This window comes from Lycium ferocissimum, chromosome 4 (genome assembly GCF_029784015.1).
Source record: "Lycium ferocissimum isolate CSIRO_LF1 chromosome 4, AGI_CSIRO_Lferr_CH_V1, whole genome shotgun sequence".
Classification (NCBI taxonomy): Eukaryota; Viridiplantae; Streptophyta; class Magnoliopsida; order Solanales; family Solanaceae; genus Lycium; species Lycium ferocissimum.
The window spans coordinates 74839798-74856277 of NC_081345.1; the positions used below are offsets into that span (position 1 = coordinate 74839798).

At 35.2% G+C, this 16480-nt stretch overlaps 1 protein-coding gene and 1 long non-coding RNA gene across 5 annotated transcripts in view; both read left to right on the forward strand.

Annotated features, from left to right (window-relative positions):
* The first annotated feature begins 381 nt into the window (after positions 1–381).
* On the forward strand, positions 382–9951 carry LOC132053645 (uncharacterized). 4 transcript variants are annotated; one of them, XM_059445747.1, is made up of 4 exons: positions 382–1280; positions 1880–1927; positions 2175–2257; positions 3645–9951. In XM_059445747.1, the coding sequence occupies exons 1-4, from the start codon at positions 1084–1086 to the stop codon at positions 3758–3760; spliced, it is 444 nt and encodes a 147-aa protein (XP_059301730.1). In that variant the 5' UTR covers positions 382–1083; the 3' UTR covers positions 3761–9951. The 4 variants fall into 4 exon arrangements, 3 of the variants coding, with proteins under 3 accessions (XP_059301730.1, XP_059301731.1, XP_059301732.1); XM_059445748.1 differs by having other exon boundaries at positions 9794–9951; XM_059445749.1 differs by lacking the exon at positions 3645–9951 and adding an exon at positions 2395–2595.
* Positions 9952–15305: 5354 nt separating this feature from the next.
* LOC132053648 (uncharacterized) overlaps positions 15306–16480 on the forward strand; it is a 4997-nt gene continuing 3822 nt past the window's right edge. Inside the window, exons 1-2 of the long non-coding RNA XR_009414200.1 lie at positions 15306–15633; positions 15821–15895. This is a non-coding gene — a long non-coding RNA (uncharacterized LOC132053648). The remainder of the gene's footprint in view (positions 15634–15820; positions 15896–16480) is intronic.

A 16480-nucleotide genomic window follows, 5' to 3' on the forward strand; every position in this document is an offset into this window, starting at 1 on the left:
ATGTGCTTCTAAGTTTGTTTGGTGGCTGGAAGTGTGCTTCTAAGTTTGTTTGGTGGCTGGAAGTGTGCTATAAGTTGTTGGTGTTTTGTTTTGTGTAGGAGAAAACATGGTATATTTTGTTTGAATCTCTATAATGCTTTGTTGTCACACCACTGGTGTTGAACAATGTTAAGTGTTTTCATCTAATGGCTAGTTCAAGTTATTGAAAAAAAAAATCTTGGGTACATAAAACCTAAGTTCACCGATTTTAAAAAAATGTAATGGGTCGTCATTTGGATCCCAAAAAGTAGTGTATTTTTGGAGAATCCGACACGGAGTGCGCAAGAACATTTTGGAGATACGACATGGGTGAGATATTTTTGGAGAAATTCAAAGAACTTATCATAAAACTAGCCTTAAAACGAACAGTTGAATGCCTATATCATCATAGACTAGTGTTGTTTAGCACAAAAAAATTTAAAAAGTTGATTTTTTTCATGTAAAGTCGGTGTAATGGCTATGAGTAGTTAGAGTTGTCATATACTTCTGTTATTACAATTTGCCACTATTACAACGTTAACTGTGTAGCTTGAGTTGCTCATTTGGTTGTGTTTTTATAACTATATTTAATTTAAACTATTAATAAGTGAGAGTTTGGGTACGACGAAGGGTATTTCGGTAAATTTGAGTTAGTGTATGGGCGAATTGGTAACTTGACTGCGTCCATTCTCAGTAAACACGCATCCGTTGGTTCATTCTAGAAATGTCTTCTTCACTGTTGCTTCTGCTCTTTCATCACTCTCCCTCTCTCACCCTTTTTGCTTTAGTTCTCTCTCTCTAGGAGTTTGCTCGTTTTGGATCATCATCATCTTTAAGTTTATTTGGTTTGGATAAATTTTGGTTCTGAACTCGGTATTAGTTTGAACTCTGCTTCGTTGTTTCTTATATCCATGTTAGCTTCTCTATCTGTTCTTACTCATTTCTGGTTAGTTTTTTATTCCTCAAGTGTTGCATATTGGTAATTTCGCTTAATTATTGTTTTCATTAAGGAATTCGAGATTTTATCTTTGGGTTTTAAAATTGATAATTTAAGAATTTTTAGAGATGGACCAAATAATTGAAAGGTATCCAATTGCACATTGGGTTTTTCTTTTTAAGTTCAATAGTAAGAAGAAGAAGAAGAAGAAGAAGAAGGAGGAGGAGGAGCAGGAGGAGGAGGAGGAGGAAGAAGAAGAAGAAGAAGGAGGAGCAGGAGAAGAAAATGACTCCAACAATGGAAAGTACTCGCTCATAGTTAAGAGGTAAGGAATGAACTTCTCAATTTCTCAGTAAATTAGTAACAATTCCTAGGTTACTTTGGTGGTGATTGGTAAAACAACTGATTGTATTTTATTTCAATTGCACATATTGGAGAGCTCTTTCTCTTCAATTGCTCTTTCCGTATTATCTCTTCCTCTTTCTCTCTTACTTCTTATATTGGATTTGCAATTTCTTTGTTCTGGTTGTTGATTTCATAATTTTGCTGCATTTTTTCTCTGTCGAGGTTTCATTTTTTCATTTATTTCCCTATTGCAACTTCTTGTTAATTAGTTTAATGTTCATTTGTTAGCAGTTCCTTCTTTTGGATTCTTTTGTTGCGTAATTAAGTCAGTGCATATAAGTTCTTGTGCCTCATTTTCACGTGCATGCCATTTTTTTTTTTTGGTTGAAATGGCAAGAATATGATAAATCAATAGTAAACCTTGCCTGTTACTATTATTTTACTGAAATGGTAAGAATATAGTAAAACTCGCATGTTATATACATTGGAAGTGACCTTCCCATTTGAAGTCAACTTTGTTGAAGTTTATTTCCTCTCATTGATCTCTCTGTAAACCTAACCCATATCTTGCTTTGGCAGGGGCTTAAGAGGACTCTTCTTTAATCTCTCTCTCCAAATGCCCTTGAGGTAAGTTCACAGTTTCCATGTTCATATTCTTAATTAGTAGGGAACATCAAGTTACATTTTTTCAAATATACTTGTCTATTTAAATATGAGAATAAGTTAGTTTATTTTTGTGCGATGTTCCAAAGGATCTATATTAGTGGCATGACATGCTCCTCTCTAGGAAGTAGTTCTAATGATATGCCATGCTTATGATTGTACAAATTTACCCTAACATTCTATAGTGAATGATTATTTTTCTTCTATATAGTTTACAAAGTACTGTCCATTTGGAGAAAATGGAGGAATATGCCAAAGCATTTGCTATATTTGCTAACTATTTACTGCAAACATGTATGTGCCAAGCCTAGGTTTCTATTAGTTAAAAACGATTCCAGTTAAGCTAATCCTTGTTCTTTTGTAGTCTATTCCAGCTTTGACACACATATATATAACTTTACCTTATATAAAAAGTTCTTGTTCTTGTGCAGGAAGTTCATCTTGCTAACTTCACTGTAATAAATTATAATTCCTCAAAAGTCAAGTAACTAAACTTAGAGCTATAATCTACCCTTTTTTTTTTTGGCGCTTCCAGAGAACCACATGGTGCAGATTGTTATGTTCTTTTGTAGTCTATTCCAGCTTTGACACACATATATATAACTTTACCTTATATAAAAAGTTCATGTTCTTGTGCCGGAAGTTCACCTTGCTAACTTCACTGTAACAAATTATAATTCCTCAAAAGTCAAGTAACTAAACTTAGAGCTATAATCTACCTTTTTTTGGGGGGCTTCCAGAGAACCACATGGTGCAGATTGTTATGTTCCCTGTACTTGATTTACAAGATGGGATTTCTTCTTCTATATGTTGCCATATTTGCTGGCTATTTGTTACTAAACATTGCGCTAAAAGAAATTCAGTTCAAAATTCTAATGAGTTCCCCACACCTTTAAGTATCCCAAGCTGATCCTAATTACTAAGTAGTTACATAATTTTTGTATTCTCTTCTTTCAGTTTTACTATCCTATTACAAAATATAAAGAAGTAAAAACGATAAATATGCAAATAACCTTATTCATGTTATGTCAAGATTAAGTGTTTCTGTTTTGTTTATGTGAATAAGGGTGTTTATCAGGATTTATTCTAAGGGGGTTTAGGATTTATTCTTCGGCATTCTCACTAGAATTTTATTAGATAATTTTTTTCACTGCCCTATCCTGGAACTTATTCTTTACTGATGTAAATTGTCCTATATGTGATTATTTTTCTTCAAGTGAGGTTCTTCAACATCTTATATCAGGAACCAGTTTAGTCACTTAATGGTATACAGTCTATAGAATCTATGTTAGTTATTCGAATTAGTTTATTTGTGGAGCTTTAGTTACTCTTGGGTTATGAGCTTGTGCTGTGATTGTTTTTTTGAATTGATCTAATAAATGTGCTGCACTGATCCTGAGTTAGAAAATATATTGTTATATAAAAGTTGTAGACCATGTCTGAAAATATGCGACTTTTGCTATTCTAAGGCAATGACCCTGTGTTTTCGTGCACCCATGAGATTCTTTTTGTATAGATGATTGAGTGTCTTTTGCTGACAATCCTTTTATATAGATTCTCTAATTGTATATGGAGCTTTTCCCATTATTAATGAAATTACTTACCTTATTAAAAAAAGGAAGTGAAGCAGAACTATGATCTATGGTGGGATTGGTTTCTTTCTTAGTTCAGTTCCTGACAGGTTTATCTGATTATCTATTCCGCGGCTTGCATTTTCAACCCAATTCCACAGTAGAAACTCCAACCTATATTGTACCAGAAGTCTTAGCAAGAAAAAAGTACAATGGAAAGGTATGATAATGACCTTTGGAAGACGATAGTCACCTAATGCATTAATCTGTTAACCTGAACTTTAAGATATATCTTATTATTTAAATGTGAAGATGGAAGATGGTTGGACCTATGGGGTCATATTATATGTGATGATGGTTGGAATTTATCCCTTTAATGATCCTAACGACACAAAATTTCAGCAAGACTTAACTATGAATTTTTGTCCATCTTTAAGTTATAGTTGGCCCTTGTTTTGCCTTCTTTGTCTCAATCCTTGCTTCTCAAAATCAGTTGAAACCATTGTTTGATATTGTTATAAGAACTAAATAACTTTAATATGAAATTCTTCATCTTTTCCCAAGAACCATCATGTCAAAACATCAAGAATGTAAAACTAGATGCGGAAGCGTACCTGAATCCATGACAAAATCGGATTTGGTCAACTAGCGGTCTTTGGCCTTCCAAACCTAGACGTAAGCCGCTTACTCTTCACTGACGACGGGAAATCAGAAAAAGAAAACCTAGGTCTGGTTTGGGGACCATAACCCCTTATTTATAATTGCACAAGTTATGTTAATTTCTAGTTTAGCCCATCATTAAACTAGAAACTACAACCGGGTATCTACACATAGTAACCCTACTTTATGAGGTATTTAATTTGGCCCATATATTTTAGTCTTTAGTAGATCACTTTTGATGAGGGCCAACCTTCTAATGATAGCTAATAACATACAACTATTATTTGTATATATGCGGAAGTCCATAAATTCTTACAATCTCCCACTTGGACTACACATATATACAATTTATAACCTTATAATTGTATGTCACCATATGAGCTCAAAATAATTGCTATCATAATCTGAAGTACCTCCAAACAATCTCGTCCATCAATCATGTCAATGTAGAACCAAGGTGGTTTTCATTACATTAATCGTAAATAAACCTTTCCTGATCATGTACACTAACATAACCAAATGACATAGATCAAGTATAGATGTGCAGCACGAAAATTACATGCTATGTGATCTAAGCATGCCTATTTCCAACTGGTCCTACTGAAGACAAGTCAGAGTGGAAACAAACCAAATACTTTATTTCTACAGAAATGTCCAAAAGAAAACTAAAACCATAAACTGTAAACATAAACTGAAAGCTGTAATATGTCTATTTTAAAAGAACATTTAAAAAGGTTACAAACTCCCACTAAAACTGAATATCCTCAAATGACATGACACCCATATGAGCAACGTGCTCATGAAAGACCTTGGGTGGTAGTCCTTTAGTAAGTGGATCCGCAACCATGGAGTTTGTTCCAGTATGCTCTATAGACCCCTGACCACTCTGAACTCTATCTTTAACAACCAGCAACTTAATCTCAATTTGCTTTGACTTTGTTGAACTCTTGTTGTTATTGGAATACATGACTGCTGATTTATTATCACAAAATAACTTAATTGGCCTTTCAATTCCATCCACAATTTGCAGCCCTATGACAAAATTACGCAGCCATAATCCTTGATTTAATGCCTCATAACATGCTACAAACTCAGCTTCCATGGTGGAAGAAGTTACGAGTGTTTGTTTAACACTTCTCCAAGAAACAGCCCCTCCAGCAGGCATATAAATGTAGCTTGATGTAGATTTCATACTATCTTGGCACCCAGCAAAGTCGAAATCTGAATATCCAATAATCTCTAACTTATCCGACCTTCTGTATGTGAGCATGTGATCTTTTGTTCTTTGTAAATATCGTATAACTCGTTTGGCTGCTTTCCAATGATCCATTCCCGGATTGCTTAAGTATCTGCCCAACATCCCAATAATGTACGCAATATCTGGGCGCGTACAAACTTGAGCATACATCAGACTTCCTACTGCTGAAGCATAGGGAATCTTTTGTATTTCTTTAGTCTCAAAATCATTCTTGGGGCATTGTTTGAGACTAAACTTGTCTCCTTTAGAAACAGGGGTATCACCTGGTTTACAATCTTGCATGCCAAATCTCTTTAGTACCTTTTCAATATAGGCTTTCTGTGATAATCCAAGAATACCTCGAGAGCGATCTCGATGTATCTGAATTCATAATACAAAACTTGCATCACCAAGATCTTTCATCTCAAAATTCTTTGCTAGAAATTTATTGGTTTCATGCACATGCCTATATCTTTTGTGGCAAGTAATATGTCATCAACATATAAAACCAGAACAATATGCTTACTCCCACTGAACTTGTGGTATACACAATCATCAACAAGATTCATCTCAAAACCGAATGAGACAACAACTTGGTGAAATTTGTAATACCACTGACGAGACGCCTGCTTAAGCCCATAGATGGATTTCTTTAATTTGCATACCATTGACTTTGCATCACAAGATACAAAATTTTCTGGTTGCACCATATAAATTGTTTCATCAATGTCTCCATTGAGAAATGCAGTCTTGACATCCATCTGACGTAGCTCAAGATCAAAATGAGAAACTAATGCCATTATAGTCCTAAAAGAGTCTTTCGATGAAACCGGAGAGAAAGTCTCTTTAAAATCAATGCCTTCTTTCTGGGTGAAGCCTTTAGCAACAAGACGTGCTTTGTACCTCTCCACGTTACCCTTCGAATCCCTCTTGGTTTTAAATATCCATTTACAACCAATGGGTTTCGCACCTTCAGGCAATTGGACAAGCTCCCACACGTCATTGTCCTTCGTGGACTTCATCTCTTCATTCATTGCATCAATCCACTTTTGAGAGTTAGAACTTTCCATGGCTTGACGGAAGTTGATTGGGTCAGCTTCCATCACTCCAATGTCATCCTCATGTTCTTGGAGAAACACAATATAATCGTCTGGAATTGCACTTCTCCTTTCTCTAGTGGATCTTCTTGATGGCATTGGTTCCTGAGGTTATAGAGTTTGTTCAAGGACATTGCCTTGATCTGGAGTTGCTTCTTAAACAATGTCAGGTATGGGAGACTATTTCTGAGCATTGTCAGTAGCAACTAGAGGAATACTTAAAGGAATTTCAACATACTCCTCTTCAAAGACAAAGTCCTTTATTCTTTCTTCCCCAGCAAACTCAACATCCTCGAAGAACCGCGCATTAATTGTCTCAAAAATAGCCTTAGTAGTGGGATCATAGTATTTGTAACCCCTAGACCTTTCAGAGTATCCAATAAAATAGCAACTGATTGTCCTTGAGTCCAGTTTCTTTTCATTTGGCCTATAAGGCCTTGCCTCAGCTGGACATCCCCAAATGTGCAAATGATTCAAGCTAGGCTTTTTTGCCTGTCCAAAGCTCATAGGGGGTCTTATTAGTTGCCTTAGTCGGAACTCTATTGAGTATATATGTTGCGGTCTTTAATGCTTCTCCCCAGAGTGAATCAGGTAAGGTAGAATGACTAATCATACTTATCACCATATCTTTAAGCGTTCTGTTTCGTCTTTCAGCAACACCATTCATAATGGGCGAACCCGGCATGGTGTACTGTGGGATGATACCACATTGCTCTAGGAATTTTGCAAATGGTCCTGGACGTTGTTCACCTGATGCATCATATTTACCGTAGTATTCACCACCACGGTCAGATCTAACGCTTTTTATACTTTTGCCAAGTTGGTTTTCAACTTCAGCCTTATAATTTTTGAACACATCCAGTGATTGCGATTTTTCATGAATGAGATAAAGGTAGCCATATCTTGAGAAGTCGTCTGTGAACGTTATAAAATATTGTTGACCATTCCAAGAAGCCATAGGAAATGGTCCACAAATATCAGTATGTATAAGTTCTAAGATGTCTGATTTCTTATTGGCTCCAAATCTCCTTATATTTGTTTGTTTCCCCTTAATACAATTTACACATATATCAAAATCTGAAAAATCAAGGCGAACGAGAATACCGTCTGACACAAGTCTCTCAATTCTCCTTTTGGAGATATGACCTAATCTCTTGTGCCACAACGAAGCTGAATTCTCGCCGGTTAATTTGTGTTTATTACCAATTATATTAACATGCAAGGATTCATTATACGAAACAATTGTGTCAATTAAATATAGATTATCGTAGCCTGATAAAGAACCGGATCCAACCAATTTTGAATTATGAGAAAGACTAAATTTTGCATTTCCAAATGAACAACAATAACCAAATTTGTCCAAAGCTGAAATGGAAATCAAATTCCATCTAAAAGATGGTACTGTTGACACCTAATTTTGGCTCAACGTGCTTAAAATTAACGTTTCGGGTGGTCCTGATTCCTCAAAGAGTACAAAATAACTTTTTTACACGTTTTTGCATTTTTTGCCAATTTATCGATAATTATCCTTATTTCAGGAATTTTATCAATTTATTATCATTTTTAAGAATCATTATTTTTGCACATGTACAGCGTAATACTGCCATTTTTTGTGCAATTAATAATTGTTTCTTAATTTTATAACAGTACATTTTCGTATCTTATACATGAATATTTATATTTTATACTTACATTATTATTCATACATGTACTAGTTAACTATATTTTAGTATAGTCCGTCAGTACATAGAAAAACCGAAGCAGTTAATCTTAAATGCGGAGAAAAAATTCGATCAAATCAAGATCTTGTCACCTTTTAAAAAGGTGACATTTGAAGTGATGGGTTGAGTTCTTCATCCATTGGTCAATACATTTTTAAACAAGGGTTAAAAGGGGTAAAGGGGACAAGGGGTGGCGTTCTTTTATTTTTTGGATAATAAATGGGGTCATGTTATATTATAAGTAAAAGGGAGGGGGGCATTTCTATTTTTCATGTACATAATTTCAGATCTTTTGTTTAGGATCTTTTAGTTTTCTCCCTATTTTCTCTCATAAACTCAAAAGCTCCTTCTTCACTCTCAACAGCTTTCTTCTTCACTATCATTCTGGTGAGTTCACCAGAATCCGGTGAAACTCCGGCAGCTGCCCCACCACTCTCTCTCTCCCTCTCTTATTCTTAACATACATACAGACCTGTCCCCTTCCCCTCTTCTCCGACGAGGAGCTTTCAACTCCGATGAACCGGAGCAACCACAAACCACCACGCCGCAACCAACCAGCAGTCCTTTTCACTCTTTCCCTCTTCCCTATCACTGCTCCGATGGGCTACAATCAGCCACCGACGAACTGGGCAAAATCTTCCTCCAACCAAACAACCTCCAAACATGAACCAAACGACACCAAAACAACCCCCTTCGTCTTCTTCGCTGCTCCAGTGAACTGGAGCAGTAAGCAACCACGACCCCACCAGTTGTTGCTCCCACTCGCTCCTTTCCTCTCATATTTTCATTTTTGTGTTTCTGATTTTTAAGGTTTTCCACCAGAAAACGTACAAATCTAGACGGAATCACGACATGGCCTCTGACCTCTTTTCGTTCCGTATATTTTGTGTATATATGTGTTTGTATTGCCATATCATTTTCTCCACTGATTTATGCTGGAAATATGGAGCTGGCTGAGGAAAACAAAGCGCCGACGACGACCTTTATACTATGTTATTGTCTTTTCGTTCTCACTCGTACAATCTCTTATTGGTGTGCTTGATTCTAGATGCTTGGCCTGATCTTAATCTCCGGCGAATTTCCGTTATCGTTGAAGCTACTATGTTCATTATTATGTTCTCGTCGGAGCTTCGACTTTGGCTCTTGCTCGCTGCTTTGTTCTAAGTTTGTTTTGGACCTTTTCATGCTAGTTTAATGCCTACATTTTGCCGACGAACTGCATCTCATCTTTGTGTTTGTGTTGCTAAGTTATTGTGCTTTTTTAGACTACTTTTAGCATTCTTTTTTTAGTAAAAAAGAAATGTTTGTTTTGTGCCCAGAAAATACTCCCGGCGGCCAACGACACTTTTATCCTTTTTTACCATTTATTTAAACTCATTTGGGAGAATACTAAACCCAAATGGCCGATGAAGAAATTTCCGTCGATTTCCAAGGCCTCCCATGTACAAAAGATGGGTTTTTATTTTAAGTTTATTAATTATTTCTTTAATTCATTCGATAGTTATTTATTCTCTTACTAACACTTTTACTAAGTGTTTATACAGGTACCCGGAGACACATCTCGAAGACGATACTCGGAAGGAACCCGAATCACTGTTTGTATTTACTTTCCGCATTCTTTATAACTGTATAAAACATAAACTCGTAATATAGTGGAACTTTATTTTTGGAATGACGAGTTGATATATTTATTTACTTGTCACCTTGCTTGTTTAACTTAAAATTTTTCAATACTTTCATAAATAGATTAAATTGACTTGGTATGAATACTTTGCCAAATAAATTCACACTTTTGGCGTTTAGGCAAAAAATACTAGTCCATCCTTTATTATATATTCTTTACACACTTTTAATACTGCGTACATTTTATATTTTCTCGTATACACCAATACGTATTTTAGTTAAGTTAAATCCGCATTTTTGATGCTAGGTAATACTAGGCCGCCCATTTACAAATCTTTTATTCTTTAAAAGGCATTATATCTTTTCACTCATTTTTCATACATAATTCTTTATGCTTATTTTTTACCAAAACATTTTACTAAATTTTTGTTTCTTATTCTTTTGATAGGATATTTATTAAATGAACTCTCTTTTTAACTAAACGGTAGAAACAAGTCAAATAAACTTCACTTTTCTGAATAATTTCGTTATATAAAATCTTTACACCAATGAATATTCGTAAATTATTTTTACATTCTTTATGCACTAATATACCTAGTTATACAATTCTTTATACATTTTAGGTTTGATGTACAATCTTTTACACTTGAAATATGTTCTTTATATGTTTAATATACATACATTCTTTTAATATACATAGACGCATATTCTTTATATCCTTGATATATTTATTTTACATAGTCTTACATTTTTTTTATACATTCTTTATATAGTTGTATACATTCTTTACTAACGGATATACGTTCTTTAAACCAACAGATACACTTTTATACTTATGAGGTACATTCTTTTTATACTCTTTTATATATTCTTTTTTTAATATACATTCTTTATAAATACTTGATGCTTGGTATAAATACATTTTTATACACTGTATATACTTAACATATAATCACCTAGTGTAGCTTTTAATGAAATCACAATATTTTGAAAGCAGGTAATAATAATGATAAACAGACAGATAATCCCTGTCTATTGTTCAGTTAAACTAAGTTTAAAATTTATCTTGACGGCTCGAGGGATGCTTAATACCTTCCCCTCGGGGTAAATAAAACCCTTATCTATAATTTCATAGGTTTCGTGGACTAAAAATGGAGTAGACACATAAATACATATAGGTTTCCTCTTTTTCCTCAAAAATAAGGTGGCGACTCTAACCCTTTTTAAACCAGTTAGAAGAACTGGGAAGTTGCAAACTATCTTGGACTTGTTCAAAATAGGGCGTAACAGGTACAATAAAAGTCTCATTCAAATCCAAATAAAAACCAGTTCTTAACAATAATCTAAAGGTTCCAATTGCTTCGACTTCCACCGACTTTCCATCACCAACGTAAATGTATCTTTCACCATTATTAGGCTTTCGGCAATTCAGGCAACCCTGCATAGACACACTAATGTGAGTTGTTGCACTAGAATCTAGCCACCATGTGTGCCTTGGTACTGAAGTCAAATTAACCTCAGAACAAACAAAATTAAGAAGCATACCTTTATGCGTGATAGTTAGAGCACTGCTTCTTCTTATGACCTGCAGCTCCGCAAAAGAAACAACCATCTGTAGATGGTTCCTTATGTTGTTTCTTCTGTGGTGCCATATCCGCAACTTCCTTATTCTTTCTCTTCTTGTCTTTTCTTTTGTCCTTTGGAACAACGGCTAAGTGAGCACTTTCTGTCTTTTCTTGCTTCAATCTATCCTCTTCCTGAACACAGTGTGAGATGAGCTCATTTAGAGACCAAGTCTCCTTCTGACAGTTATAGCTCACCTTAAAATGACTAAACTGTGATGGAAGGGATATTAAAACTAGATGCACTAGCAAGTCCTCAGAGAGTTCCAGCTTAAGTGCTTTCAACTTTGAAGCAAGATGAGACATCTCTGATGATGTACTCCTCGATGTTACCTTTCCTTGGTACCTCATTGAAATCGGACACATCAAAAGTGTACCAATTTAAGCCTTTTCACTCTTGACAAATACTTTTTCAATTTCAGCAATAAATTCCTTAGCCGTCTTAACCTTGTCAGACATAGTGCCCCTGAATGATTCTGGAATGGCATTCTTCATGATCATCATACACATGCGATTTGATCTCTTCCACCTTTCCATCTCCCTCTTTTCATCAGAGGTACTCTTGTTTGTAAGAGGTGGTGGAGAGTTAGTCCTTAACGCAAGGTCGAGATCCATGACTCTGAGAACTATGTTAAGGTTCTCTTGCCATGATTTGAAGTTGGTGCCATTTAGCATGGGAATGGAATTGATGTTGGCAGTAATACTTTTTCAATTTCAGCTGAATCAAAGAATAATTACAAAATAAACTCACATAAGGTTTATATCAAAATTAAAAATAAATTTGAATAAAGGTAAACCCCATCTCAAGATACCTAGCACTCCATTAACATTTCATCTTTGGACAAAATATTAACTTGTAAGTGATATCTTGTCGTAGTGATCAAACACTGATAATAAAAGAACATGTCGAATAATAAATCTTCCTTTGGGCCGATTTAATTATTCACACGTAAAATCAAATAATTATCACACGTTTATTACCACAAAATGCACATGTAATTCTATTAAATATTAACCTTCCTTTGGGCCGATCAATATTCACATAGGTTACACACACAAACTTTTTATATTTTAAAACAAATAAATCTTCACAAGAGAGGTCACTTTGGCAACATCTAGCTTCAACTTATTCATCTCAAAATACATAATTATACCAATATTCAAACTCAAACTTACCAAAACAGAAAATATAAATTTTAAAGACAAGTGTGGGCCTTATATTTACGCCAAAGATGCTGAATTTTTTTATTTTTTTTATTACTGAATTACTACCAAAAAATAATTATCTAGAGAGTTGTCATATTAATTATTCATGGCAGCAAACATATGATGCAAAAGAGGCACCTAAAACCAAAAATCAAAAAATACGTAATGGTAGGTAGATTCACGTTTGTTCTTAACCGAAAATAGGGACTGTCAATTTTCTTTTCTTTTGTTAAATTGCCAAAAATATATGTTAGGGCAATCTAAATAAATGGACACATATAATAATCAAAATTGGCCTTAACAAATCTGGTAGCAAGATTTAAAAGGGAAGTCAAACTTCCTTTTGAAAATTAGACGCAGCAATTAGCGGTAATTACGCAATCAGCAAACGTTAACCAATCCTTTTTTTTTTTTAAAAATAAAACTGAATACACCAAAAGATCTGAATCCATGGCTCATCCTGGGTATAATAATAATTAAAAAATTATCATCACATAGCAGCAAAATTGTTTGCGAGCACAAATCAAGTGATAAACATTAGATCCAAAAATTCATCCGAAGTTGCAAATTCTCTTTTGAGACGAAAGTAATAAAATAGTCCCAGACGTAGGCTTCTCATCTTGAAACAGAAAACAATTTTAACTGCGGCCATATTATATTCTTTACGAAAACTAATATTACGCAAAACTCAAATCAAAACTGATTGTCAATAATTTAACATGATATAGGCTCTTGATACCAATTGTAAGAACTAAATAACTTTAAGATGAAATTCTTCATCTCTTCTCAAGAACTATCATGTCAAAACATCAAGAATGTAAAACTAGATGCGGAAGCGTACCTGAATCCATGACAAAACCGGATTTGGTCAACTAGCGGTCTTTGGCCTTCCAAACCTAGACGTAAGCCGCTTACTCTTCACTGACAATGGGAAATCGGAAAAGAAAACCTAGATGCGGTTTGGGGACCATAACCCCTTATTTATAATTGCACAAGTTATGTTAATTTCTAGTTTAGCCCATCATTAAACTAGAAACTACAACCGGGTATCTACACATAGTAACCCATACTTTATGAGGTATTTAATTAGGCCCATATATTTTAGTCTTTAGTAGATCACTTTTGATGAGGGCCAACCTTCTAATGATAGCTAATAACATACAACTATTACTTGTATATATGCGGAAGTCCATAAATTCTTACAATTGCTTCATAATGTGGTGCTCCAAATTTTCTTTCTTAAAGCATTACTCCAACTGGTACTGTTAAAAAACTACCGTATACTGTATCTGTTGATTTCCTTGTCTATTTTTCTTTAATTGTCTGTTTCTCTTTCTTCCTTTCTTTTTTGTTTCTACTCTCTTTCTCACTGCCTTGGTGTAAACCTTAGAATGTACTACTAAATACTATAGTGATTTGCTTTCTCAATAGCTTGAACCATAGTATGTTTTTACTTTCTTGCACCTACTAAATATTTTGGTCATAGTATATCGTTGAATCGTAGGCGGAAAGGACTAATCATGTTCTAAGATGTTACACTTCATGTTGTGATGAGCGATTCCTGCATAATGGCAGGAAGAATTATGAGCATGTATTCTTTCTAGCATGTTACATTATGAAGAAGTATTACATGCTTATTATTACCTCTAGCTCTCAAGGATGAGTTATTCGCTTGTGTTGTTACTCAGGTAACTTATTTATCATCAATGCATCATGTCAATATGAATTTGACTTCTTTACCATGGTATAGCAGAAAATCCAACAAATGTTTATTAACTAACACTTAACTTTGTTGGGTGGAGAAGGAAAATACCAAAGCCATATTTCCAGTTTTCCTCTTCTGGCTTTGACTGAATAGCTGTCCAGTTAAGTTTCTACATTCAAGATTTAAACTTTTGTAGTGGAAGCGAAATGCCAATGCTATACTACTCTTAGGAGTCAGATGAGCAACAAGAATCTGTTATATTTTCAGCCCTTCAAACTTCATGTATAAACTTTACATGGCACTTTGATGTAGCTTCTTTTCTTTTTGCCCTTCTACTCTTTTGCTTTGAATTGATCATCATAGAGTTTGACATGTTATGTTCTGGTTCTAATGCTTGATTTTCTTTTCTTTTGGTGAATACCAAGATGAGAGTATGTGTTGTTAAATTACAGCTGCTAAAATGTTTATTTCATCCAATCGGGGCATCAACTTTGTATTAGTGGGACTAGCAACATTCACGTGATTTGTTCGTCTTTCTCATTCTGATGGAAGCAAGCTCAAGAATGTAAATGTACGATTTTGTTCCGCAAATGAGCATATATTGTATGCAGCTTATTATGTTAGTATTTAATCACCTTGATGGTATTGTTTTCTTTTCTTTTCTTTTTTGATAATCTTACTACTAATAATTTAATAAGTATAAATATATCTTTCTCAATGTTTGTTGGACTTCTTTTGTACGATAATGTTAGCCGTAGCCCGTGCTGAGCACGGGCACGGACCATCTAGTAAGTGGATAAGTGGAAGTTTGGTGGTACGACGAAGGTCAATTCCGTAATAATGAAGCCCTTTATGGGTTATTTAGTAATTCTGCATCATTTCTTAAGGACATATGTACTGCAACCCTACATAACACGTGTGCGCCTCAAACATCAATGCGAAGCCATGTTCTGCTATTCTTCTCGCTTAGACCTCTGTATGCCTTTTCAATTTTAGACAAATTCTTTCAGTCTCCCCTTTCTCGAGTTTTTGGTCATTGACTTGTTGAGTGATCCTGCAATCTTTCTTTATTGTTTGCACTACCTATTGGTAAAATTAGGATTTGATGTTTACTCTTTCAATGTTTATCCATCTTTGCTCTATTTGAATAAAATATGGTGTGAACTCTCTGATTTGATAAGCTATTTGTGCAAGTTTTCTTTGTTTATTGCGCTTGTGCCGCGTTTTGGTGAGTTCTTTTTCCTACTACTCTCTTTTCTTGCTCAATTTTGTTTTCAATAATTTTGTTTATCTATAGTTCCTCTTTTTTTCTGGTTTTTCTTTTTGAATCTCTCTTGTGACTTTAAAGTTTCCTCACTACTAAGAAGTGAAAATTAGACAAATTACTGAGTATTGTCATCCTCTTCAACATCCAGGGTTGCCATGCATGTTCTTTGCGAAAATCTCGTGAGAAAGCTGAGCAGAAGGAAAAAATGTAGGCAAAAGGGAATGTAAGTATCCATCTTAGACAACCATGTTTGTATACGGGAAAACCGGATATGATCCCGACCGGTTGTAAGGTTCACCGGTGATGGAAGAGGGACGAGAACACACCAGATGCTACCCGATCCTTTTCGGGAAAACGCTATACCTCGCATTTGAACGAGTCTCATGCTTCCCCGTGATCGAAACGGCCGCATCCTCCGATTCGAGCATTCGTGGCCGTGACCCGAACGGCCGTTGGTCCGAATAACCGCGAATGGGAACTACGCGCCGGTGACGTGTCGCACGGGCCGCTACCTCGGCCAAACGTGTGTCGGACGGCGCCGGTCAATCCCACCAAATACGTACGATCCGTCCTTGAAATTATTAGTTTATCGGTTCACAATTGTACGAGACTTGAAGAAGTTACACTATAAATGGCATATCCTCATCCTCACGGGGGTTGCTTGACTTCTCCAAGAACACTTGTAATAGAATAGATCATATATATGCAATCTTTCCTTCGCCTTAATTCGGCCAAGGCTATTTTGTACAAGTTTATGGTGTGATTTAATCCATCAAGTACTCCATACCGTCCATACGCGATTATATTC

Coding starts and splice junctions, on each gene's coding strand:
- LOC132053645 (XM_059445747.1), top strand. CDS start 1,084: ATGGACCAAATAATTGAAAGGTATCCAATTGCACATTGGGTTTTTCTT. Junction 1,281..1,879: donor TACTCGCTCATAGTTAAGAG/GTAAGGAATGAA, acceptor TTGCTTTGGCAG/GGGCTTAAGAGGACTCTTCT. Junction 1,928..2,174: donor TCTCTCCAAATGCCCTTGAG/GTAAGTTCACAG, acceptor TCTTCTATATAG/TTTACAAAGTACTGTCCATT.